Source organism: Rhinopithecus bieti, unplaced genomic scaffold, assembly GCF_001698545.2.
Source record: "Rhinopithecus bieti isolate Rb0 unplaced genomic scaffold, ASM169854v2 scaffold_14839, whole genome shotgun sequence".
NCBI classification, from domain to species: Eukaryota; Metazoa; Chordata; class Mammalia; order Primates; family Cercopithecidae; genus Rhinopithecus; species Rhinopithecus bieti.
This window is the reverse complement of record NW_016808133.1, coordinates 1,406,612-1,430,298: the sequence shown is the minus strand read 5'-3', so window position 1 is coordinate 1,430,298 and position 23,687 is coordinate 1,406,612. Positions and strand designations below refer to the sequence as shown.

Genomic DNA, 23,687 nt, shown 5'->3' with positions numbered 1-23,687 from the left:
CAGTCACTTGTCATGAGAGGAACTGAGGCAGGGAGGGTGAGTGCTGGGATACATGGGCACAGGCTGTCATTCACTGGCTTTTGGGTTTTGGGGCAAGTTACTTAATTGCTCTGAGCCTTGCTTTGCTTATCTGTAAGGACAACATTGCCATATGCACCTTGGAAGGCCATTGTCTTTAAGTGAAAACTGTGCACATAGAAGTGATTTTTTAATATAGCAAACCTCTGTAACTGTGCTCCCAATGTGGTTGCCTTCAGCCACATATGGCTGTTTTCATTTACATTTAAATTAAACTAAAATGAAAAATTCAGTCCTGTGGCCACACCAGTCACAATGCAAATAGTCAACAGTCACATGAGGCTAGGAACTGCCGTCATGGAGAGCACAGATATGAAACATTTCCATCATTGCAGAGAGTCCTGCTGGACAATGCTGCTTGTGCCATCTTCGTTTATTAGCTGGGGCTTCCACCAAAGTCTCTAAGTCATCACCGATGACTTTCATCTCTCATTGCCCAGTTTCTCTCTCATGCCTCTCATCGTGACCATGCCCAGGAAGAGCTCATGTGCTGAGTCTGTTCATGGTCCTTCTCCTCTCTGGCTGCACCTTCAGCACCGCTGACCCCTGTGGGAGCCTTGCCTTCATCTCATCCCAAAGCTCAAAGCCTGAGGTGGTTCTTTCAAAATGACAGGTCGGAGGAGGGACATGTATCAGCATGTGGGCTCTCTGTACACACTCATGTCCATGCAGTTGAAGAGTCTAAAGTCTAAGTTCTTCAAGGAGAGGGCTGAATCTGATCCACTCAGTACCTGGTGTACTTACCTGGGCACTTAATAAATACTTCATTGTCATCTTTGAAGTCCTATACAGTAAAGACGTATGGGTGGATTAACTTCATTCAAAAGATGGAGAAAGAAGGTAGTTCTCAGCTACTTGCTCAAGGACACAAAGAGGTCCACAGTGATGTCTTCTACCTCAGCCAATCCCATCCTCAACTTACTGCATCCAACCTGGATAGGATCTCATGCCAGCATCCTCCTCACTGCACAATTAAACAAATGGACACATGTCCTGCCCTGCCCAGCTTCTGAATCCACGCGCAAAATTCACTCTAACCAATTAATTCCACGGTGGCCCTCGCTTTTAGAGCCAATTCAATTAGCTATCGGTCAAGAGCAAAATATTTCACTTAGTATGTACAAAGATTGAGTCAAATAAGCAAAAAAACACTTTGGCGCACCTTCCTTAAATTCTTTCAACATAAATAGTATGTCTCAAAACAAGGGAAATCAGTGACACGGATGCTAGACCACTGTCCTACATTAAGCTGGATAAAAGATACTTTGCTTTTTGTCTAAATCAGGAAAAGTTCTCTCCTTGGGGGAGTCAACATAAGCCTGTTGGTTAAGAAGGTGGGATCTAAGGTCAGAATGGCTGGGTTTAATCCCAGGTCTACTGCTTTACAGATGTAATTTTAGGCAAGGTAGCAAATTTCTCTGTGCCTCAGTTTCCTTACCAAGAAACAGTGGCAGTGACATTACTTGCCTCGTGAGGCCCTTGTGGAGAAAAATGAATACTGCATGTGAAGTGTTTAAGCACAGAGCCTGGCCCACAACACACACTCTGTAAATGTTTGTCATTCTTTCCTGAATGCCAGAAGCAGCTGCCAGAATCCACAGATGAGACTGAGGAAGGAAAGGGGCTTCCAGGTCAGCTAGCTTAGCAGCACGGGGCGCACGGACCTCATTCAGAGTGTCCCTCACAGATGTCATGAGGGCTCTGCCTGGACAGATTCCACGATGTGTGCAGGGGGTAGGAAGCAGGGGTCCTTTTGCTTGGGGGTTCCATCTTGAATTTTGGCTTCTAAAGCCCATGTACTTCCGGAGTATGTCAATGCCCAGCGTGAACCGGAAGCCCTGCCTCCACTGAGCAGGGCTGTCATCCAGAATTGCCTCCTTGACATGACAGCCACCCAGCCCTCTGAAGACGGTCTGTCCTGTCTTCTTCAGATGACACCTCCCTATGTCCCTCCAAGCCCCACTCAGGACACCACTCAGGACACCTCCCAGGCATCTGCTCTTCAGCCCCTCCTTGGTGTTTGTCCATCTGTCAACATCCCAACAGGAACACTGGTCTCATGCTGCAGAGGCAGGTGCCCGGCCCAACATGTTCAAATAGGAGAAATCTGCTCTTTTAGATTATACCATTAAAAAAAAAATAGTGGATCATTTTTTTTTTTTCCTGCTTCAAAGAATCTTGGGCTGCATTCATCACTAAAGGTCGACAGAACATTAACCCGTTGGCCAATTTTTCCTGCTGGATCCTCGATCTTTTTGACATTGTGAAGCCTGAACAGCAGTCTCTGCAGAGAACTGACGGAGAGTTTTCTTTCCACCCACAGACAGGGCACAGCCTTCCAGGATGATCAGCCACAACATCTTGGATCGAGGAACTCCAATCGCCCAATTAGTAGGCTTTTCCCTACACTGGAAGATTCATCATCGTATAAACCTCTCCTTTTTCTCCTCCTTGGCTCACAGGGGAGACTGCAGATGAGGGGAGAGGAAGGGAACCTTGGCTAGCTCCCATGCTTGCACCCCCTCTGCAAACAGGGTAGGGCTGGAAGGTGTTTTGGCGTCTAGGTCAGTCCTTAGGAGGCCTGTGACACAGAATAAATACAGACAGTCTCTAATTTACACTGGTTTGACTTAATATTTTTTGACTTCATGATCATGTGAAAGCAATAGGCATTCAGTAGAAATTCCTTCAAACGTTGACCTTTTCCTCGGCTAGTGATATGCTGTGCAATGCTGGGTGGCAATGCTGGGTGGTGGCAGTAGCTGCAGCTCCCCGTCAGCCAGGTGATCATGAGGGTAAACAACCATGAAATATTCAACACTTTATTATAAAAGAGGCTTTTGTGTTAATTTTGCCCAGCTGCAGGATAATGTAAGTGTTCTGGGCATGTTTAAGGTAGACGAGGCTAAACTATGCTGTTTGGTAGGTTAGTTACATTAAATGCATTTTTTTTTTTTTAAGAAGTGGAGTCTCATTATGTTGTCCAGGCTGGTCTCAAACTCCTGGCCTCAAGCAGTCTTCTCCCTCAGCCTCCCACATTACTGGTACTATAGGAATTCGCCACTGCACCCAGCTTTAAATGCATTTTTGACTTAAGACATTTTCTTTTTTTTGAGATAGGATTTCGCTCTGACACCCAGGGTGGAGTGCAGTGGTGCAATCATGGCTTCTTGCAGCCTTGATCTCCCAGGCTCAAGGGATCCTTCCTCCTCAGCCACCCAAGTAGCTGGGTCTACAGATGTGTGCCACCACACTCAGCTAATTTTTATATTTTTTGTGGAGACAAGGTTTTGCCATGTTGCCCAGGCTGGTCTTGAACTCCTAGACTCAAGTGATCTGCCTACCTTGGCCTCCCAAAGTGCTGGGATTACAGGTGTGAGCCGGTGTGCTTAACCTGACAAGATATTTTCAACTTACTAGGGGTTTATCACAGGGACGTAACCCCATTGTAAGTCGAGGAGCTTCCGTATGCTGTCTTAAGTGCACCATGGTATCTAGCAGTGGGTAACCAGCAGTGGGAAAGCCGGCCTGGGTAAACAGCAGTGGGAAAGGCAAAAAAGAAGGCATTGGCTGTGGCCTCATATATACCCAGCATTCTGCACCCAAGGAGCAAGCATATCTCAAGATTTCCTGAGCCCTACCTTATAAATAATTCCCTGCCTGCTTATTCTTGTCTTAAGTGCTGCTATTAAACTGTTGGGTGTCTTGGTGCTTGGCCTGTGGCAAGAGCTCATGGCTACTCTCTACTTTGCCATACCACACACCCTGCTGTATACGCCTCTGGGGGTGTTTCTTACCCCTGCACGTGCCTTCCTGTAGCCCTGCGATGTACAGACACACCTCCAGTACTGCACTTGTCACTCTATGTCGATGAGTATTTTTAACGTGTCCATCTCTCCGACTGGAGAGGCAGTGAGGGCTCCCTCTATCTCTAGTTCTGAGGGGCCAAGCACGAAGCTCAGTCTATGGTGGTGTGGTTAACCAAACAGTCCACGCCTAGATTTGCATTGGTACAAGTCTTATCTTCTCATCTCCTTATTGTAAAACTTCTTGAAAACAGGGACCTGTCCAACTCTTACCAATAAATAAATAAATAAATAAATAAATAAATAAATAAAATAAAGAGAGATTATTAGCTAAAAAAAAGCAACACTGAAGAAAGCATTGCCCAGGCCCTCTAGTTCAGACTCCCAGGTGGTCAACAGCAGTGAGGATCAGAGAAGCAAACAGGCCTGAATAAACCAGGTGTGCCAGAGGAAGCCCCTGTAGTAGCCAGGATTCTCCCGAGACACAGAGGCAATAGTGTGTATATAAACACAATTACGTATGGAAGGTGGGAGGGTGGGAGAGTGGGAGAGTGGGAGGAAGAGGCAGAGGTATTTATTTTAAGAAACTGGCTCATGCAAATCAGAGGCTGGCAAGTCCAAAAATCAGGGAAGCCCAGCAGGCTGGGTACTCAGGGACAAGATGCTGCTGAAGCCCAAAGGCCCTCTGCTGGCAGAATTCCCTTTTTCTCAGGGTACGGCAATCATTTTCATTTTCTTTTCTTTTCTTTCTTTATCTTTTTTTTTTTTTTTTTTTTTTTTTTTTTTGAGATGGATTTCACTCTTGTTGCCCAGGCTGGAGTGCAGTGGTGTGATCTCGGATCACTGCAACCGCCGCCTCCCAGATTCAAGCGATTCTGCTGTCTCAGCCTCCTGAGTAGCTGGGATTACAGGCATGAGTCACCACACACAGCTAATTTTTTTGTATTTTTAGTAGAGACTGAGTTTCACCATGTTGGTCAGGCTGGTCTTGAACTCTGACCTCAGGTGATCCACCCACCTTGGCCTCCCAAAGTACTGGGATTACAGGCGTGAGCCACCGCACCCAGCCAGCAATCATTTTCTTAAGGGCTTCAACTGATTGGCTGAGGCCACCCACATTATGGAGGCTAATGTGTTTTCCTCAAAAGCCACCCATTTAAATTTTAATCTCATCTAAAAAGCATACCTTCTCAGCAACATCTAGACTACTATTTGACCAAATAGCTGGGTACCATGGTCCAGCCAAGTTGAGACATCAAAGTGACCATCATACCCCCAAGCCTGGCTGATATCAAGGGGTAAAGCTAGAAAGCCAGCTCAGGCAGGAAGTAAAGAACAGGCACTCCCAGGCATCCCTGCAACCCCACAGAGACGCTGGACGACTGACTGGCTCAACAACACTACAAGTCAGTGACCGCAAGTACTGCCCCTGCACGGAATGCAGACAGATGGTGACAGGGCTGAGGGCCAGGAAGCACATGCGCTGTCCCAGCCATTCATCTGTCCCTTCCTGGGAGCCCCACGCGCAGCCGTGGGAGAGCTGGAGATCGTGGCCAGTCTGACCCAGGGAAGCGAGACGAGCTTCACGGGAGACAGAGTAGAGCTTGCAACTAGACCACGGCCCCTCCTCCGAGCTCCCAAAGCACTGACAGGGAATCTGGAAGGCACCTGGGCTCATGGGAGATCCACTACTTCTAGGTATCAGTGTGCTATGCAGCTAAGGGATGTGCCCTCATCTGCTGCAATGAAGGAAAAGTTCTAGAGAGGATGATGGTGACAGCTGCACAACACTGAATGTACTTAGTGCCACTGAGTCACACACTTAACAATGGTGAAAATGGAAAATTTTATGTTATCTGCATTTTACCACCACAAAAAGCTATGCTTGTTGATAACAGAACCATGCCTCTCTTTTTATCCCTCACAACATATATTTCATTTCTCACCATTCCTCATATTAAAGTTGACCAAATTACCAAAGACCCGAAGATCCACGTGCGGTAAGCTACTTCGCAGAGCAACGTGAATGGCCTCATTTGACAGTTTCCGTTGGCCTGGAGCACTGCAGGTTAGCATCTTCGCCTGCTGACTCCTTTCCAAGTGCTGGGTGCTCGGTGAAACACCAAAACGCACATTCTGGATCCAAAGCCTTTTGAGATAAGCAGTTCTGCAGGACAGCCCTACACATGTCGAGTGGGAGATGAAGCCCGCCCATCTGAACCAGTGCCTCTTTTCAGAGATTACTGGAAGAAGACTAGGAAGAGGAAAGTCAGGACAGACAAGCAAGACCAGGTTTCAGAGCGGGATGGCATTTGTGGGTGGTGTCACTCACACTCTGCAGTAAAGCTGTGTCTGTTTCTCATCTGATTACTTATTTCTCCTCAAAACTTCTTACTGTTTGCTTCCTGCATTCTCAGCAATGCAGGCTATTAGCACCTTAATTTTCAGAACTATAGTTAACTTAATCTCTTCCTCTCACTTCTATCCTACCACATGCCTCCCTATATTCTCTTAAATTATTTAAGATCTTTAACCACTTTCATAAAATACTTCCCTTCGAATGAATTCAAGAGCATTACACCTATAAAAATATACTAATATATTAGAGCTCTTCTAAACACCATCACCATTATTATTAATTTTGCCCAACTGTTACCAGTTTCTTCCTTCTCATCCAAATGCCCTTGTGGGGATCAACTGACTATGCCTGAGGCCCTGATGATCTGAGCTGGCTGTACTGCGTTCCCATTCAGCTTTCCCACGGACCTTTTCTGGGACCACTGGCCAATCTGGAACTTCTTTTTCTCACTCACCTCTTCATCTAGAATCTTTGAAGTGGAGCTCATCCCACAGTGGCCCCGCCTGTCAGAAGAATGTAGTCGAGCCAGTCAAAGGCTCAGGGTCTTGGCAGGATGAAACTACAAAGCTGGGGCAACAATGTCTATGCATAATTTGGGCTCTCCTGGAACACACCTGGACAGCCACTGCCCCTTCAACACTTCATCTTGGTCCACATGAGATGGTGGCTGGAAGAAAGTTATCTGGTCAGCTGTGCAGACCTAACTGATAAGGCTCCTGGGTCAATTACAGTGGGTCTCAAACAACCACAAAATCGATATGCCATGTAATAAACACTTACTAAGCTCCCAGGTTTTCAGGACCCAGGTGATCCATCCTGGTCATTTTCTCATGGCCAGGGCAGAGAAGCCAAAAAAGGAGAGGTATGCACCTGCCCCTTCCAATCTTTTCACGTACCACAGCTGCCTGCATCCTACGGGCCAAAGCCAACCTCAGAAACAGGAGGGCGTGGGGCAGGTGCTGCACTAGCAGCACAGCACAGCACAGCACAGCACAGCACAGCACAGCACAGCACAGCACAGTGGGAGATGACCCTTAATTCGGCCAGCTGCAACTGAGCTTCTCCGCTAAGTCATTCCGGAGAGCTCAATGCATCTGAGGAACTACAATGAAGAAAATGGCCTGTGTATAGAACCTCACATATGACATTTACAAAGAAGAGAATCATAGAATGGCAATAGAAGGGACCTCACTGGTTACCTAATTCCATCCCTTTAGTTTCTAGATGACAATTCCATATTCCAGAGCAATGACTGAGCAGCTAGTTCACGTGGGAGGTAAATGCAAGAGCAGGGTCTGTGGATGCCTTGGGGATGGATGAGGGAAGAGGCAGGTCGAGGCCCAGGGGAGAAGCCAGCTCTGCGCTGACCAGCTGCCTGGCAGGTAACCCCTGTGAGCCAAAGTCACCTCGTGTAAGAAATGGGATCAATACTGCCTGCTCTCTATGTCTTACAAGGCTGTGGGGAGGATCAGGGAACTGCGGGTGTGAAAGCTCTGACGGTGTAAGGTATTGTTCGGCCCCAGGGCTGTGCTTGCCCAGGCTGCTGACCTTCAAAAGCTGTCAAACCCAGATTAGCACCTGGAGAACCAAGAAAAGGGGCAGGACACTATAAAAACAACTGTCCCCAGGCCATGTGGCTCCTCCTCTGCATCTCCTGGCTCCTCACAGGCAGAGATGTCCTTTCCCTGCTCTGTGCCTGCCACAGGCACCTTCAGCTGGACCCAGGAACAAAGAGAGGGACTGCGGGGGCTGAGAAAGTTCTCATGCCAGTCCTGTCACAGCACAGCCTGAAACTGCCGGGTAATGAATTGCCTCCTTGGCTCTGCACTTCTGAGCACGTTTTGAGGGCTGCCCCCGGCAATGGTGGAAGCTACACTGCTTTTGACTGGGAGTTGTCAGCTTCAATTCTGGCTTCTAAAAACAAACCTTCACACTGCTGCAAAACCTCCTAGAATCAAGAGTTTTAGAAATGAAAGGAAACTTCAAGGTACCAACCCAAACTTCTTACATTTTAGATGTCAGTTTTATAGATTTTATAAAATTGGGAACGAATCTGAGCTGAGAGAGAGAGATCTGTGGCCTTTTCTGGTGACAGATGTGATTTCTAGCTCCTCACTAACTGTAGAAGGAGAAAGAAGTGGTGCCAGATGCACACAGGATCCACATGTAAACATTTGTTCCAAAGCCACACAGGGCCGACATGGTAGCTCTTGCCTGTAATCCCAGCACTGTGGGAGGCTGAGGCAGGATGATCACTTGAGCCCAGGAGTTTAAGATCAGCCTGGGCAACACAGTAAGACTCCATCTCTACCAAAATGAAAATAAAAATAAATCAGCCAGGAATGGTGTCACACGTCCATGGTCCCAGCTACCTGAGAGGCTGAGGTGACTGGATCACTTGAACCTGGGAGGTTGAGGGCGAAGTAAACCATGATCATGCTGCTTTACTTCAGTCTGGGTGACAGAGTGAGACCTGGTCTCAAACAAACAAACAAAAACACCAAACCAAACCAAACCAAACAAAAAAGCTACCTAGGCAGACCTCAAGGACGGCAGGACCATGTCTGCATATCCCAATGCCTGGCACAATGTGTGCAGGTAGCAGGTGCCCAATAAACATTTACTGAAAGAATGAATGAATGTCCCTTTGGAAAGTTTATATAAAATGAATCCAATGCACCTGTACCCTATGGGAGTATCATCACAAAAGGTGCTATAGAGATGGCAGAGGACTCTGGAGAAGGTCAGGGGACAAGGAGCTGAGGCTGCACCTCCAGGAGTGAGGGAATTCTGCTCTGGGATTGGTCTAGTCTGGCGAGACCCCAAACAATGCCTATGCACAAGCAGAGCCCCAGAGTCTGGCTTGAGATCCTGGCCCCAACTCAAACTGAAGGTCCCTCAGACCTGCAGACGGAGCCAAGATGGTGCTTTGGAAGGAAGACATTTTCCTGGAGCAAGTACACTTTCCCCACTGTGGTTCTGGAGTGGATGTGGGGAGGAGATGTTTGCTGGAATCTTCCTACGAATCCTGCTCTAGTTCAGGGAAAGATGGAAGTGCAAAAACCCTGTGCCTTGGGGCCTGGAGATGCGGTCAAGCGAGGGCAGCGAGTGAGCATGCGGTCAGCTGTCACCACAGGGCTGGTCTGCCTGTCTGATGAGAGAAGGTGTCACTGCGCAGCACGGATGAAAAACTAGGCAGGGAGACGTCACTTAGGCACCACATTCTGGTGTTTATCTGTCCCCACCATCTCCCTTTGTGTACCCTACTGCTCCTGGCAGCTCAACCTCGGATGCTTTTCCTGGGAGTATCAGCACAAACAGCAGAGCTCAGGCACCTCTTGTAAAACATGCACCCGTGTTGGCCACGCTGGTTCCCAGGGCCGATGACTCGGGCACATGCTCCTGGGGAAGGTTATTCACAGTTTCACCAGCAGGCTGTTGGTGGTGGTCTGTGAAGAAGGCATCCTGGAAAGAGGAAGGTTGGGCAGATACCTGGTGGGAGTGGGGAGGCCTCCTGGGACAGCCTTAAGTTTCAAAGCCACGAGTCCATAAGTCTTGAGGGATAGCCTCCAGGGAGATGGTAGTCACCTCATATGACCCACTATTTGGGTGACACTTCTAGCCAACATTGCTAGGGACTGAGCCTTGAGGAGTCATTTACCCAGATGGGCTTGAGTCTGGAGGAAGAATGTGCAGGGAACAGGGCCAGGTGTGGCAGCAGCCTCTCCAGGGCTGGCTACCCGCTGCCTCGGGGAGGAGGGAGCAGCCCAGCCCTGGCCTCTGCAGGAGCATCTGGGTGGACTTGGACACACAGTGAAAACGGTATGTGAGTAAGTTCTTGGGTACCAGATGAGCCCAAGTTCCCCCGATTTGCTTCCCTGACCCTCTTCGCCGACCCTCCTCAGACTCAGCCCAGGGCTCACCTGGATGATGAAGCCAGTGGAAGAACACTGTCTGACCCAGAGGCTGAATTTCCGCTTTTTCCTCTTTCGCAGCTCCCGCTCTGTGCACGTGGCAATGAATACAGGATCCTCATCGATCAGGGGTTCATGTAGCACCTGCCAGGAGGGAAAAGCGGAGGCTGTCATGGAAGGCAGCACGAGCTTGAGGGCTCATCAGATTGGAGCTCAAAATCAGCCTCTGCCTTTGAGCAGCTCTGTGACCTTAACTAAGTTACTTTACCTCTCTGATCCTGACCCTTCTTATCTATAGGAGGGTAGTATCATTATCTACACTACTGTTTCTAGAAAGGATGCAGTAAGAAAGGATTCAGTAAGATTCATGCAAAATTGCACCAGCCCTGATACACAGAAGATATTTCATCAATGGAATTTATTATTATTGTTATTATTGGCCTAAGGTCCCTTGTCCCAACTCTCATTTGGTTGAGGGATCTCTGGTACAGGTCCTGTGTCCTCTGGCTGGACATGCCTGGTGATGGGCACCCACTTCTTTTCATGGATGCCCCTTCCACTCACGGAAAGTTCCAGCTGCTAAAAAAGTCTTTCACTGATCCACAATTTATCTATATTTAACTTAAATCTAAGGATGTGACTTCTGTCCAGTGACAAAGAAAAAAATGTTATTATTTCTTTTTTTTTTTGGATTTTCAAGACAGCCCTTGTGTCAGCCCACAACCTCCTTCTTCCAGGCGGAACCTCCTCTTTTAATAAATCATTCATCAAATGACCCAGTTCCCTGTTGGCCTGTTGCAACGCACAGCCTCTGGCTCTCCTCTGGGTTGTCATGTCCTTTCTGACAAGATTCCCAAGGCAATTTTAAAACTTATTTCCTCTATTTCAACTTTTTGATAACATGATTATATGACTTTTCCCAATGATAAGACAATAAAGAAAAAAGAAATGGCATCATAAAAACAGGCTCCAAGGAGTGGCCATAGATCTGCTTCCTCAAGGTAAAGTTCTTTTGGGAGGCTTTAGGGTAAATTTTAGGGATGTGCTACACTTCCCTCCCTGATCCCAACTCAAGCTTAATTAAGAATTAGAGTGTACATCTGTAGGGAACAGAAATGAAGAGTGCAGGCAATGATTCCCAGAACTCTACACGATGCCCTAGATCAGGGGTCAGAAAAATTACTGCCTAGTCTGGCCCACGTCTGTTTTTGTAAACAAAGTTTTATTGGAACACTGCCATGTTCATTTGTTTACATATTGTCTGTGGCTGCTTTTGGGCCACAATAGCACAACTGACAACATGTAACATCAGTCACACAACCCACACAAAGTCTAAAATACTTACCGTCTGGCTATTTACAGAAAAAGTTTCAACAAACTAGTCACCTGAGCATCCTGCTAAAATGTGGACTGTGATTCAGTGAGGCCAGGCCTGAGACTGTGTGTTCCCAACAAGCACCCAGGTGATGGCAGAAAAGGGTCTTCCAAGGACGGAATGGAGGATGATATTTACCACGTGTGATGGGGACAATATCCTTCCATTCTTCTAGGAATGGAAGATGGGCAGAGGTTGAATGCAAATTGAAAGCACAGGTACCTTGCATTCAATTTTTGAAAAGTGACAGCCCTGCATTGTTCAGTCTTAGCAGTGCATACCTGCCTCCTCAGTTTTTCTACTAAGGGACACATGGGGACATCACACGTGGTCTCCCCCATCTTGTGAAGGGGAAGGCTGGGAGGCTGGCCTGGCTGCAACATCTCCCCTGGCCCTCACGCCTGGCTTCTTGCACTCGCTGGCTCTTTGTAGCTCATTAAACATTCAAAGCCCCATTTGGAATTATTCAAGTGCAATGGATAAGTCCTCCACACAGTAGGAGAATGGGAGCAGATGGAGAAGGGAAAAGATGGCATAAAAAAGCCCTCTGCCTGTCCTTTCCTTGCCCAATGATCCTTGCTGAAGACACGCATCCTACTCTGTCCTCTAAGGCCACAGAAAATGAAAATTGCCCTTTCTCATTCTCTTCAGAAAGAAAGTGCACCTCTGTTCCACTTGCATTGAACATATGATCAGTTGCAAATTTATATTTAATCACATGCCTCGTCAAAGCAAAAGGGCCAGCAAGAATTGCTGACCCTCAATGATCTTTTTCCTTTTCTACCATCATTAAATGAATTCTGAACGTGTTATGACTAAATGCAGCACAGAACAGCATGCTCCCCAAAGCTCCAAAAACTTTGCCTGCCAGAAAAACCACTTGCTTCTCCTCCAGGCTACAGATTGGTCAGCATTTCTCTGTTACACAACTGTATCTCCTGAGCCTCCTCCTGTGCTTGACAAGCGTGGTTTGAGGTGTGGAGGGTGGTTATGTATGGTAGGGGAAAGACAAAACATCCATTTATTGATTTGCATAATCCCTCCCGGAAAATATTTCTCTAATTAATCTGGCTCCAGTTTTGAGGAGATGCAGTGTCTCCCCATTTTTATTTGTGTAGAAACACACACACACACACACACACAGACACACACACCAGCTGCTTTGGTTACTGCTAGATTCTGGGAATCCTCTGAAGACTCTAAGACCAAACTCATACCAAAGGGTCACAGCTGCTGGAATAAAAAGGCTCCCAAGACTGCAGGCTGGAGGGTGTGAGTGAGCTGAGTGTGTGAGGTGAGTGTGCTGTGTGTTTGGAGTGCAGCCCCGAGGGATGGTGTAAGGGATGGGTGCAGAATGACTCCTGGGATTCTGATCCATACACACACCTGATGAGGGCCATGGGAAGAGAACTGTTCCAATTGGTGTCTGCAGGCAGAGAGGAAGACCCTCCCAGAAAGCCCTGAGGCTTACAAGCAGATCATTGCCTCTCTGTGAGCTGAATGTTCCAGGGTCCAACAGGGATTTTCACAGAGCAGGAAAGCTAGGAATCCAAGGCTCCTTTAGAGCCTGCAGCTTCTCCAATCAAGGATCAGGACAAGAACGCTCTTCCTTCTTTAAGTGGCAGACGTGTCTCTGAGAGGTGCATAAATGCAGGAGCCGAGCAGGGCGGGCCAATGCTGGCAGTCTGGGGAATGACAAGGCCTGCAAGCCCCTGGGAGAGCCAGGCCCACCCAAACTGGAAAGCCCGGGGCATCCTCAGCAGATGGGGCAGGCTGCTGCTCCAGGGAATGGAGGGGACAGGTGATGTACAGGAAGCCCCAGGAAGCATGAGGTTCTGGTCGTAGTAAACACCCAACTGTACTCTGGTTATGACTTCATCTCCTTTGACTTATCCTGCTCCACACCTACTGACACGGAGCTGGTGCAACAGGCTGCATGGCACCAGTCAACCCTTTGACTCTCCCAGAGCCTCATGCCCCAGGCTGTACGATGGGGTGTGCTGGGTGTTCTCTGTTTGCCCCCCAAGGTCACTTTCCATCCTGCAGACCCTGCGCTGAGGCCTGGAGGTCAGCCTCTTATAAACTATCCCACTCAGCTTCTTTGCCTCTAGTTTCTGGCTAGCTCAGCCAAGTGGGAGTCATCAGAAAGAGGCCGGAGAGCAAGGGAGTAAGGGGAGGGACCTACGATCAGCCCCTTCAACTTATTTCAAACTTATTTCCTCTATTTCAACTTTTTGATAACAGGATTATATAACTTTTCCCACTGATAAGACAATAAAGAAAAAAGAAATGGCATCATAAAAATAGGCTCCAAGGAGTGGCCATAGATCTGCTTCTTCAAGGTAATGCTCTGCCCATCTGTCCTGAGGCCTCTCCCTGGGCTACAGCCTTCTCTGCTCCCTTCGGGTCTCTAATGCTGATGGCGCCCCTAGCAACAGTCCCTGCATCAGCATCTCTTCAGCTGGACTTCTAGATAGAGCTCAGCATCTGTGTCCTGCTGGGATCCTCACTGCCACATAGGAGTACTGAGTAGATAACGTAGCAAGAAGAAAATGTAATTTCCCATATATAGTAAAATAAAAACAAAATGCAAAGTAATAGAAGGAGAGGAGAATGAGTCTGAGGAGAGGGAGGAGGAAGAGGTGGAAAAGTGAAAGCAAAAGTAAAGGGGAAAAAGCCCTAAACATGACCTGAGAGCCCTTCCCCAGATTAAGCCTCATCTCAGGCCCTGCTTCTGCAAGCCTCATCACCTGGAAGCAAATACAAGCAGTGAGCGGCAGAATAACATGATCATCAGATAACAGGGAATCCACATAGGACTGTGGGCCTTAAACTGGCCCTGGAGAGTGGATGCATTTGCAAAGCAGAGAGAAGAAGGCAAGGCATTCCAGGGGCCAGAAGGCATGCTACAAACACTGGGAAATTGTAACAAGCCTAGCATGTTCACCAGACAGTGGGGAGAATGATCCAGAGAGAATGGAAGGCTCCAACAGACATGAAATAGGGCACTACCTTCCCCACAAAAACCCTGTGATTTTCAGCTGTGTGTGGGGAAGGCACGCTATAGAGAGAGAGAGGACCTACAGGACAATGTCAACAAGAATTGGAGGTTTATTTAGAAGAGCCTTAGAAGCAGCACAGGAGAGAGATGTGCGATGGGTCTTTAAACATACACATAAAATTGAACTGAACTTTTGCTGCCACACAGACCAAGTCAAAGGGAATGGGGCCCACATGGGCCAAGAACTTTCTGGTTCGGGTTACAGACATCTCTGGAAATTAGTAATCTCATTGGTTTGCCAGACCAGCAGGGCAATTTTTGAGGAAGATTCTGGAGTTCTGTCTCCCCAGGGCCAGGTGCTATTGTGCCAGGTGCAAGCGGGTACCAGCAGAAGGCAGGGAGGGGCTCGGGAGCTGAGAGTAGGCAGAACCTTTTCTTCTGGAATTGGTTGGGGAAAGTATTAGGGAATCAGACCCGTGATGCCCGGAACTCTGCCAAACCCTCATCCAAGGACTCTGGCTCTGCCGTGTGTGGCCATAAGCAACCCCTGATAGTCTGAAGAATGGTTCTAATTCCAGGCTCACTCCCTCTGCCACCCAGGACACTTCTAGCCACCTTTCATCGCCAACAGGTGAGGTCATTCTCAGAGAATATGACAATAAAATTAATATTCACCTGAGCAAAACATCATTTGGAAAGTATAATTAAATGAAGGATAGGGAGAAAAGAGGAGGAAGATTGCCTCTTAGAGCAAAACACTGAATTCCGACTTCTCTGAGGGCTGGAGCTATTATTACTACCCCTTCCGATCTCGTTTGAATTATGTGGATTAATGGAATGGAAGAATAGCAGAGGTGACCTTGAAGTGAACTCAGAGGGCAGGCAGGGCAGAAAGGACACCCCAAAGCCCTGCCGACAGACAAGGCTAGGCCGAGAGAGCCAGGACACCTGGCCGAGCTCTTACCTCCTGCACGGGCCTCACCTGGGTTTGGGAAGGCCTGAAGGCAGAGTCGAAGCTGTTCTGCAGTGAGTCGAGGAAGGGCTGGACCTTGTAGAGCCCGTGCGTGGTCTGGCTGGAGCGGAAGGCCACGACGTGGAAGTACTTGAGGATCTTCTCGAAGCGGGCCTGGCTCATGACGAGAGCGAGGCTGCGGTTGCTGTAGAAGCCGCTGCTCCAGATGCTGAGGACGGACTCGCAGTGGGAGATGCTGGTGGAGATCATGTAGCCCAGGAACGCCTTCATCTCCGTCAGCGTCACCTCCACCCAGGCTCCGTCGCTCCCAAACCGCTCCTGGAACTTCTTGGCATACATGTTTGTCTGCACCACCATGTTCTTGAGGACGTTGTCTGGGACAAAGAGCTGGAAGAAGTCCACGGCACTGGCGCTGGGGGGCATCTTTCGGGTGGGACCTGAAACCCAAAGCCAGGCGGAGTGTTCCTTAGGACGGCCGCCACACCCTGACTCAACACGAGGACGGCTGCATTTCCAATCCCTGGGTCCCTGCCCGAGTGCCCCCGCTGCCTCCAATGCTACCGTCTTCCCCTCCAACCTTCCAGAAGCTGCTGCAACCCCCTGACAGTGCTGGCTCCCGCAGCTTTTGTATCCCCCTTTGCTCCAAACAGCCAGCTCTCCTGCTCTCTGTGTGGGAGAGCAGCTCCTCCCAGACACCACGGGAACGAATGGCCCCGACATCCGGAGTGCAAGGTGCAGCCTGCATCTCCACACCAGACCAGAGAACAGCCCTCGGGGGGCGCAGTCGCGTCCCTGCTCTCCAGAACCCGTGTAGCACAGAACCCGTGTCGGTCTGGGGAGTTTCACACACTCGGGGCACAAGCCGAGTCTTAACTAGAGATGTACACACACACATAAATGTGTATGTTTAGAGATATATATCGTATTAAATGTGTACATCAACATATAAGTTTTAAAATTAAAATATGCATATTTATACATATAAATTAAAAGCACCATCTGCCAGTCTGGGGTGCTTCTCTGTACAAGGAGGCATGCATATACATACACATATGTACACATATATACATATACATGTACACACACATATACACATACACAGGCACACACACATATACACATATATGCATTTAAAAATACAGATATTACAAATACATCGATGTATAAATATGTTTATATATATAACAATTAAAAACAAAAGGCACTCCAACACTCCCCCTAGACAGCAGAGAACAGCCCCTCCTGTTCCCGCCACACCATCACACGGGGCTCCTCCCTTCCCTGCAGACGCCATGCTTTCCCTGGGAATGGGGGGCAGAATGCAAGTTCTTACAAATCTGACACATTCGGTAAATACTGATCTGAAGAGAAAGGGACACATAAGAGCAGGGAGGAGATGCAAAGACACGTGGAGTTTCTAATTACAGGGGCGTGGCTCCGGCTTTCTGGCTTTCATTTTCTGGTAAGTTGAAGCGGTTTTGTAAGTAAAACGCTTTCACCACTTGGGGACTGAAAAATTCCACCTAGGAAAAAGCAATTTTCATTAAGCATTCCCTATGCAGTAACTCTGTGGTGACTACAGACTAAATCTGAAAGGGCTTATTTAGATAATTTCACATATAGGATAAAATCTCACAATTTTTGACGAATGCAGCCCTTTGAATACACACACACATACACACACACACCAGGATGTTTCAGTCAACAATGAACTGCATATAGGATGGTGGTTCCATATAATGATAATACTGTATTTTTCTATGTTTAGATGTTTGGATACAGAAATACTTACCATTATGTTACACTTGCCTATTGTACTGTATTCACTAGTCACATGCTGCACAGGTATGTAGTCTAGGAGCCATAGGCTATGCCATATAGTGTAGGTATGTAGGAGGCTGTGCCATGTAAGTTTGTAAAATAAATTCCATGATGTCTGCACAACAAAATTACCTAATGATGCATTTCTCAGAATGTATCCCTGTCATTAAGTGAAGCATGACTCTGCGTGTGTGTACAGACATACATTTTTAAAGAGCTATGGCTTACAATTCTATGTAGTAACCTAAGGTACGCTAACTATATGTAGAGATTTGTAGGACACAAAATTTGCTTCTATTGCATCTGTATATCGATTTTTCTTTTCTTCTTTTTTTTTTTTTTTTTTTTTTTTTTTGAGATGGAGTCTCTGTTGCCCAGGCTGGAGGACAGTGGTGCAATCTCAGCTCACTGAAACCTCCACCTCCCGGGTTCAAGCGATTCTCCTGCCTCAGCCTGCTGAGTAGTGGGATTACAGATGCCCACCACCACGCCTGGCTAATTGTTGTATTTTAGAGAGAGACAGGGTTTTAGTAGAGACAGGGTTTTGCCTATCTGCTAATTAGCAGAGACAGGGTTTTGCCTATCTCTGGTCAGGCTGGTCTCGAACTTCTGACCTCAAGAGACTGTCCTGCCTCGGCCTCCCAAAGTGCTGGGATTATAGGCGCGAGCCATTGCACCCCACCTGTATATCGATTTCTAACAAAAGTCGTTCTCATTCTTCAGATTTTAATCATCACTCTCTCCAACCTTCCTTTATTACTGATTTAGCTTCTGAAAAACAAGTTTCTGCAGAAAAATAAAGGAGATAATGTGCATGAGACAGCCCAAGTTTTAGAATCAGATTGATGGATCTGGGGCTCTGACACCTTAAATTTACTTCTAGCTAACTGCACAGTCTTAGAGGAACTGCTTAATCCCTCCTAGCTCTAGTTTTCCTGTAGAAATGGACACAGAAATACCTACTTTGAAAGGCTGTCATGCAGCGTGAAATAAATGAGATCATGTGAATAATGCACCTCGCCTAGTGCCTGGCCCTAAGGGAGGTTCCCAAGGCTTGGTAACTTTTATCGAGATATCATCAACAGAAATTCATTGACAGCCAGGCCGAGGGTTTTCCAAGGAAGACTCTGTCTGCATTTTACAGAAGCAACAGAGGCCTGAAGGATAAAGTGGCACCACATACATCACTTTCACCAACTGTTTTTTGGGCACCAAACAGGTCTTGGAGGAAGAGGTCTTGGCTGGCATGAAGATGAGGCCAGTAAGAATGAGGGCCGATTCCGCAGGTGTAGCCTGAAGCTCCACACCTACTCCTAATGAAAATCATTTTATTTCAGCACAGCCTTGCACCCTCTGGTGGGTGCAGTCGTCAATTATTCAAGGATAGTGCTCAAAAAGGAGGAAAACCAGCATTTTAATTGCTACATCATGCTGACGAAGCAGAATGGAATTTTCTCTGCTTAAAGTTATGTTGAAAGTAATTTTGCCTCCCAGGTCATTTCAAAATGAATTCACATGCAACCCCTGGCCTGGGCCAGCTGCTTCATGAAGATACTGGGAAGCGGCTGCCTCCCTCTTAACTGTTTGGTTTTGATTTATAAGCATTCTGTCCAGCCTCTTTGAGTTGCTGTGATTGCTGGGATTGGAAAAGTCCTGGCACAGGTGAATCATTGTGACCTGTGGAGGGAAGGAGGGAGGGAAGGCAGGAAAGAAATGCTATTCAGGAGTCAGTGATATGGTCTGGTTCTGTGTCCCCACCCAAATCTCATCTTGAATTGTAATCCCCACATGTTGGGGAGGGACCTCATGGGAGGTGACTGGATCATGGGGGCGGGTCCTGCATGCTGTTCTTGTGACAGTGAGTCTCAAGAGATCTGATGGTTTTATAAACGTCTGGCATTTCTCCTGCTTGCACTTCTCCTTCCTGCTGCTCTGTGAAGGTGCCTTTCTTCCCCTTCCGCCATGATTGTTAGTTTCCTGAGGTCTTCCCAGCCATGCGGAACTGTGAGTTAATTACACCTCTTTTCTTTACAAAGTATTCAGTCTCAGGTATTTCTTCATAGCAGCGTGAGAATGGACTAATACAGCCACTCCTTATCAACAAGTTAATAACAAGGACCATTTAACAATACGGCCCTGGCTTGGACAGCACCCCCAGCCAAGATAAGACTCAGATCTATTTATGGAGAGCTTTCCCAGATATTACCCATGTAATCCTCACAACATCTACATGAGGCATCATCCCATTTGGTAACTGAGGGAACGGGACCTCAGAATTGGAAGGATGCAGCCCAAGGGCATCCACTCTAAGTGACTCACGGTTGGGGAGGCCTTCCTCCCAGGCCAGCCTGAGCGCACCTGCTGCGGTTATTAGCAGCAGCCCTTCTGTCCCATCTACGTGGCTCTCCTACACATGGTACCCACATACAACTGAAGTCATGGGATGGTCTTCCCATCCTTCTCCCTCTTCCAAACACAAGACTTCCCTCCACCTCCACACTGCTCATGTGTTGCTGGGAATAACTCAGGATGAAAATGCATAGCTACAGTAACTCTGAAGGGGAATGGAGAACCCATGTGAGTTTAAAAAAAAAAAAGCAAAGGCAGAGTGGAATTGGGAAGGAGGAGGTGGGGGAGACCTAGAGGAGGAAGAGGAGGTGCTTCTTCAGTGTACCTCGGTGTCTGGGCTAGGGTGAAGGGTTCTGCGTGCTGATGGTGCATTGCCAGACAAAACTCATTCTGCCATGTCCTTTCCTTCCCCCACCCCACCAGGCAATTCATGTCAAGGCACCCATCACACCACCTACCTCGGTTCCCCATCCCTCAGACCCAGGGCAGCATGTATAGTGGCTTGGTAATGCCCAATCCCCCAAAGGGATCCCCTCTCTCCCTGTCCCCAAGAGAGGAAACACATTCCCTCTCCTCAGCAGTGACTAGAAAAGGAGATGTTCCATTTATAAAGGGGATTGTTACACAAGGGCAATTAGGGAAACCACTTATTCAATGGGCATTTGAGCACCATATGGATCCTGAAAGTAGAAAGGAGTTAAGACTCGCTATTCCCTCGCCAGGAGCTGACCAGGTAGTAAGAGGAGCAGGCAGCAGACAAGGATCCAGGCTTGGAGGAGAGCTGTGCCCACAAGAGGGGCCCCAAACCCAGGCCTCAGGGGAGGCAGGATCCTAAAGGCTTCCTGGAGGCACTCCCTGAGATGGGCTTAAAAGGGTGACTGGTGAAAAGCCATCAGCCCCAGTGGGGAGTTTCGGGGTATTTCCAGCAGCGAGAACATCTCATGCAGAGGTCCTGTGGCCAGTGAGAATGCCTTGAAATTAGTGCAACTGAGCAGGAAGGGGAGTGGGTAGGGCTGGAGGCATCAGTGGGGCGTGAGGGCCTGGTTGCTGTCACAGGGCTCAGACTTGCCCAAGGGTGCAGGAAGCCAGTGAAGGGCTGTGAGCACCACGTGACCATGCTCTTGTACCTTCAGCAGGCTCACTCTGACGCACAAGGGGTTGGGGGAGGATCTGGTGGCTGTTCCCGCAGTCAGGTGAGACCTGGCTGGGATTTAACTTCCCCTACTGGCTCCTTCACCTCCATGCTCTGAACTGAGTTTCCCTACAGGTGTGCAGGGCACGGGGAATGGGTTATAGGGTGGCCAAGGCAGGCCTGTTGCCTCCATCCACAGCAGTCGCTGCCTCTGGCCTGGATGACAGGCCTTTGTGGAGGCTTACCGGGGAAGTCTGTGTCAGACCTGGACCGTGGCAAGCTCTTTCCCACCTCAGGGCCTGATCCTCCTGGAAGGAAACCCTCTTCCGGCTCCAGCTTCACGAAGCATCACCCTCTGGGGGACCCTCCTGACCCCCAGGCCGGCTTCTTCATCTCAGCCCTGACTCAGTGCCTCTCCTTGGGTTTACCACAGTTCACAGCTGTTCCATCGGCCACTCATGCTCGTTTTTGGTCTGCTTGTGTGGCCCGTTCCCTGATCCCAGCTAAAGTGGGAAGGCAGAGATGAAGGCTGGTGTGTTCTGTGTCCTTGGAGCCTCGTATACAGCATGTCTACCTCTTACACCTGTTGACCATTGGATGACAAAGGGGAGGGGAGAGGCCTTGGCCCACCCAAGGGGAGGAGCATCTTTTCTAAGTTCAATGGGAAGCATCAAGTCTCTATGGTAACAGTCCCCGTGCTAATGCCTGGTGACAAGGTTACGTCAGCCAGGGACACCTGTGCATCTGGGGAGGCCTGAGTGGGTGGCTGGGACAAGGAGTGAAAGACAGCACGGTGGGCACACCTCTCGGTCACGTCCCTGAGGATGCCCAGGCCATCTAGGAAATCAAGTCGGGGTGGGCCTGCAGAGTCCCAGGTAAGAGATGGCCTGAGAATTCGGGACACACAACCTCTCTGCATTTCAGTTTCTTTATGATCAAGTGGGAACCGCCCCACAGTGGGTAAGAGGGTCACGTGACCTCACGCACACAGGCAAGATGGCAGCTCTGGGCCTTGGCAGTGCAGGTCGTGGGAGCCATTCCTGCTCTCTCCCTTCACTCAGATCTGGAGGCCAGCTGAGCACCCCACAGGTGGGACTAATCCCCACCCTCGCCCCATCAGGAAGAGAAGGGTGGCTCTGGCCAGGCATGGTGGCTTATGCCTGTAATCCCAACACTTTAGGAGGCCGAGGCAGGCGGATCAACTGAGATCAGGAGTTCGCAACCAGCCTGGCCAACATGGTGAAACCCCGTCTTTACTAAAAATACAGAAACTAGCCTGGTGTGGTGGTGCACGCCTATAGTCCCAGCTACTCGGGAGGCCCAGGGAGAACTGCTTGAATCTGGTAGGTGGAGGCTGCAGTGAGCCAAGATGGCACCACTGCACTCCAGCCTGGGCAACAGAGCAAGACTCCATCTCAAAAAAAAAAAAAAAAAAAAAAAAGGTGGCTTTATGTGCCTTCTAAACTGCAGCCTTTTAGAGCCTCAAGCACTGGTTTTGTGGGGGTTGGTGAAAAGGGCATTTTGCATACACTAGTATTTTTTGGTTCAAACTGTCAGCCGTTTTGCGATACAGATAGAATCAATATTTTAAATGAAGGGTTTAAGAGGATGGAATCATTTATCTCCAGGCTAAATCAAACAGGTACAAAAATATAACAGGAATGTTCTACAACACCACAAAAATATTCCTATCATTTCAGACACAAAGTTACACTCTATAAAAGGGCAATGTAGGAAACAGCCAATCTCATTGTTTGCTCAATGCCAGCTGCAGCTGGTCCTTATCTTCAGCTAAAGTAATCACCATTTCTCTCGCATCCCTTCTTCCTTCCCCCACGTGGCTGAGATGAAGGACAAGCCTATTGTCTACTTAGTAAACACCTGGGGTTCAAGTCTCAGCTGTAGAATTCAGCCACTCAGTCACTGAGTGCTTCAAAGACTTTTTCCCTTGTTCAACCTCTTTGTTCACGACTAAGTGACCAAAGTAAACAAACCTGATTCTCAGCTCTATGGGGTATTCCCACAGTGGTAGGTGCCCTCAGGGTTGAGTCCTGGCTCACTTCCGGACACCACTGGGTTTGGCACCTTTCAATCTGGGTAGAAAGGTGAAATAACTTACACCTAATTCACTGGATGGCTGTGAGGAGTGTGAAGGCTTCCCCTTTCTGCATAGGTCTGACCTATATGCCTACGAATATTCCAAAATTATGTTTAGATTAGTGTTAACCTCCTAAATGGTATCTTCCAACCAAGGACATTTAAAGTGGCTAACCATTCCATAGAGCCCTTAGAAAACATGCAGAAACTGCCAGAAAACCCCAAGTACAGCTTCAGTTGCATAAATGTATCAAGCAGCAGGGCTTTCTTGGTAGGAATAGAGAAGATAAACTCTGCATGCATGTGCACGCGTTGTGTCTGTTCACTTGGAAAGTATTCCTCATGCTAACACAATACAGTGGTTGGCAAAGAAGTTAGCAATAAAAAGAAAATAGCTATAGAATCAGCATCTGAGCTGAAGTTGTTCACAGGAAATATGAACCACAGAATAGTTCTATGGAGTCCCTAAAGGTTTAAATAAAAGCCAGTCAGGCATGGTGGCTCACACCTGTAATCCCAGCACTTTGGGAGGCCAAGGTGGGTGGATCACCTGAGGTCAGGAGTTCAAGACCAGCCTGGTCAACATGGTGAAACCCTGTAATAAAAATACAAAAATTAGCTGGACATGGTGGTACGTGCCTGTAGTCCCAGCTACTCAGGAGGTGGAGGCTGGAGAATTGCTTGCACCCGGGAGGCAGAAGTTGCAGTAAGCTGAGATCATGCCACTGTACTCCAGCCCGGGTGACAGAAAGAGACTCCATCTCAAAAAAAAAAAAAAAAAA

The 23,687-nt window shown here is 48.2% G+C and overlaps 1 protein-coding gene across 1 annotated transcript in view; it reads right to left on the bottom strand.

Moving 5' to 3' along the window:
• The window catches only part of PGBD5 (piggyBac transposable element derived 5), a 105,179-nt gene that overhangs the window by 21,807 nt on the left and 59,685 nt on the right, over positions 1 to 23,687 (bottom strand). Inside the window, exons 2-3 of the mRNA XM_017885617.1 lie at positions 15,516 to 15,943; positions 10,167 to 10,301 (exon numbers count right to left, since the gene is read on the bottom strand). Of these exons, the coding sequence (XP_017741106.1) occupies positions 10,167 to 10,301; positions 15,516 to 15,929 (549 nt within the window). The 5' untranslated portion in view covers positions 15,930 to 15,943. The remainder of the gene's footprint in view (positions 1 to 10,166; positions 10,302 to 15,515; positions 15,944 to 23,687) is intronic.